Below are 3,335 nucleotides of genomic sequence, written 5' to 3' on the forward strand. Positions count from 1 at the left end.
AAATAATTCATATAGTTATTATATGATATAATAGTTATTATATATTATAATATGAATATTATATTATAATATTATTTCAATGAGTTTATTAAAATTTATATAAAATTGATTCATATAAAAATAAAAAGATAAAAGTAAAAAATTAAAAATTTTCTTTTCTAAAAAATAAAAATTAAAAATAACAATAAAATAATAATAAAAACAAAAAAAGATGGTTAATAAAAATAAATGTTAATTGAAATTTATTATTTTATTAACAAAAAAAATATTTTAAATATTAACCATAGATATTTTTTTAAATTCTACAAATACTTATTATCGTTAGTATTATCGTTATATTTGTGCGTTGCAATTAAAAGAAAAAATCTTACTTGAGTGAATGCGTCCATGGTATGTTAAACGATATTATTTTTATTTCAACCAATCCTTTATAATTATTTGTGCTGACAAATACAATACAAATTCACACTGAATAGTTATCGTTTCAATGGTACAGTTTTAACTCAACGAAAATAATATAATACATGAAAAAACTTTCGAATAATTCAAACATGACAAGAAGCGTCACACAAAGATCAACCGAAAAATCTTCGTGGGATTGGAGCAACTGCAGAGCTATATATAAAACGTCATTAAACCTGTACTCAAAGAGGGGCAATATACGTTTGCATAGGTCAATTTGAAATGGAGTGTTTTTATTGGTTGATGAAATAAAAAGTATTTTTTACAATAAATAAGTATAATTTAATATAAAAATTAGTATTTTAAATTTGAAAAAATTTTATATAAAACTAATTTATATTATTCTTTAGATATAAAAAATTTTAGATTCCTCGAATATCAAAAATTAATATTAAATAATACATAATAATTTTAAAAAAATTTTTTTAAAATTATACATCATAATTCATTTAAAGTAAATATTTTTATATAAATTAAAATTTTTAATAAATTTAGAAATATAATAATTGATATCTTTATTATTGTGTAAAATATTACTTAAAATTATAGATATATTTAATCTATACAGTTGGGAATGTATCAATTTTATGAATCTTTATTTTCAGACATGAGATGATTCATCACCAGTATCAGCTGCCATAGCTTCACGATTTTCATATGCCCAAAATCCATGAAATTCTATTAAAATACTGACCATTGTATCACCCTGTCCACTAAAAAATATAAAATAAAATATAAAATAGATATAAATTTTTTATATTTTTTTTAAAAACCATAATTTAAAATTATAAATAAATTATTTATATACCATGATAATAAATCCTGTAATGTAATTTTACATGGATCTGCTGGTTTTACCATATCAAATATTTCATCTTTAACATCTTCAAAACTCACTGGTTCTTGACCATGCATTGTCATTTGTTCTTGTATAGCCTGAAAGATTTAAGTTTGAAAAACTTTATCAAAAATTTTATAAATATCTAGATTATATATATAATATTATACAAATTCTAATATATAATCTAATATATAATATGTACATACACGAAAAAAGTAATTAAGACAAAAAGTATCCAAATAACCACGATTATTAATATCAAGAATTCTAAATAAGTAATGTAAACTTTGAGGTTCATGTCGATTTTCTAATGCTAAAACAAAATCTAAATATGTTTTATAATCCATTTCTCCTTCATATGTTAAGCATTCTTGAAATACTCTTTCCAAAAATACTCCAGTTAATGTTCCTGTACCATAACTATTAAAAACAACTTATTGAAATTATTATAACTATAAATTAAATTTATAAGTTTTATCATTTCATTTAAATTACCCTGCAAGTTCTTCTTTGTTAAGCATTCCATTATGATCTCTATCAAGATTTAAATATTGTCCATAAACTTTGAGAGCTGATGGAGCTGAAAACCAGTTTGCTTCTTGCAAGTCTTTGGGTAAATCTTCATCTCTCAATTCTAAGAGATCATCAAGAAAACTACATGCCAAAATATCTTGTATTCTAACTCTACCAGTTCTAAGAGGATCAAGAAAAAATAAAAATTTTCTTACTGCTGTACAAACATAAAATGAATGGAATGATTTCTCAAGTCCTTCAAGTTGAGGTAATGTTGGTATTAATTCTAAAATATAGTTTTCTAAATCCTGTAAAGGACAAACAATAAAAATTAGATTTCGTTATCAATTATAACAATTTATATTAACTTAATACATTAATTGTATAAATATTCATTTATGATAAATGAATATTTATTAATAAATATGTATAAATGAATATTTATTATAAATAATTATATTATATTTTTAATTAACAAATACTTTAAATAAAATTTGTTTAATACAAATTACATGAATGCAAATGCATGGGTATGATAAAACAAATACTGAGTATTATATAATGATTTATAGAATATGAAAAATTTAAGACAGTGAACATTTTAATTAAAATACAATATAAAATAATATTTACCGATTCTCTTAAATATCCTTGACCAGTAACATCATATAAAGAAAGTCCAATTCTTGTTTGGTGTAACCAAACCTTTCTCATAACATAGTTAAAGAGTGCCATTATACTAATTCTACCATGAGGATCACTTTGTTGTAATTTAGCAAATACAACTGCAGTAAAATATGGACTACATTTTGCACCAGCTAATTTACCAACTTTTTTAAAATCTTCATAATTAATTAACTGTTCTTCTCCTGATAAAGGTGGACTATGATGTTTATCTAATAATACCCATAATGCTTTAAGTTCATTATTATCTAGTAATTGTCGTGAACGTCTTTGTAAAAATAATGCTCGTGTTTCTTCTCGTAATTTTTGTGGTAAAATTTCATCTTCTTTTGGTAACTGAAATAATAAGAATTATGAAAAAAATTGTTTTAAAATCTCATTTTTTGTATATATTACCTTAAAATAAAATTTGGGAATCACTTTATAAGTTAAATCTTTATCTTTAGCTTTAGCGCCCTTCCATTGTTCATATATTTTTTGAAAATATTCATCTTCCTTTTTCTCATTTTCTTCTGATATTGTTTTTACTACAATCGTTATAATAATAATATTAAAATCTCATTAAAAATAAATAATTATTAATATATAAATGTATTTATTACCTGTTGTACACTTTCGTAATATTGTCTCTAATTCCATTTGTTTTTTAAATAATTCGTAACTTGTAACCTTAAATCATATAAAGATAAAATCATTTATATGATATACAAATGATGAACAAAATAATGATAAAAGTTTTTACTTTCAAAGCAAACTATAAATATTTATAAAATGCAATTTAATAATTTTTAAGTCTAATAATATAAATATATATATATATATATATATATATTTT

The 3,335-nt window shown here is 21.2% G+C and overlaps 1 protein-coding gene across 1 annotated transcript in view; it reads right to left on the minus strand.

The window, feature by feature from the left end:
• The window catches only part of LOC102674563 (anillin-like), a 9,188-nt gene extending 5,967 nt beyond the window's left edge, over positions 1–3,221 (minus strand). Inside the window, 7 exon segments of the mRNA XM_031508982.1 lie at positions 1,062–1,175; positions 1,271–1,398; positions 1,510–1,723; positions 1,799–2,124; positions 2,450–2,836; positions 2,897–3,027; positions 3,103–3,221. Coding sequence (XP_031364842.1) covers positions 1,062–1,175; positions 1,271–1,398; positions 1,510–1,723; positions 1,799–2,124; positions 2,450–2,836; positions 2,897–3,027; positions 3,103–3,139 — 1,337 coding nt within the window. The 5' untranslated portion in view covers positions 3,140–3,221.
• Positions 3,222–3,335: the final 114 nt, after the last annotated feature.

Source organism: Apis dorsata, unplaced genomic scaffold (assembly GCF_000469605.1).
Source record: "Apis dorsata unplaced genomic scaffold, Apis dorsata 1.3 scaffold_117, whole genome shotgun sequence".
Taxonomy (NCBI): domain Eukaryota; kingdom Metazoa; phylum Arthropoda; class Insecta; order Hymenoptera; family Apidae; genus Apis; species Apis dorsata.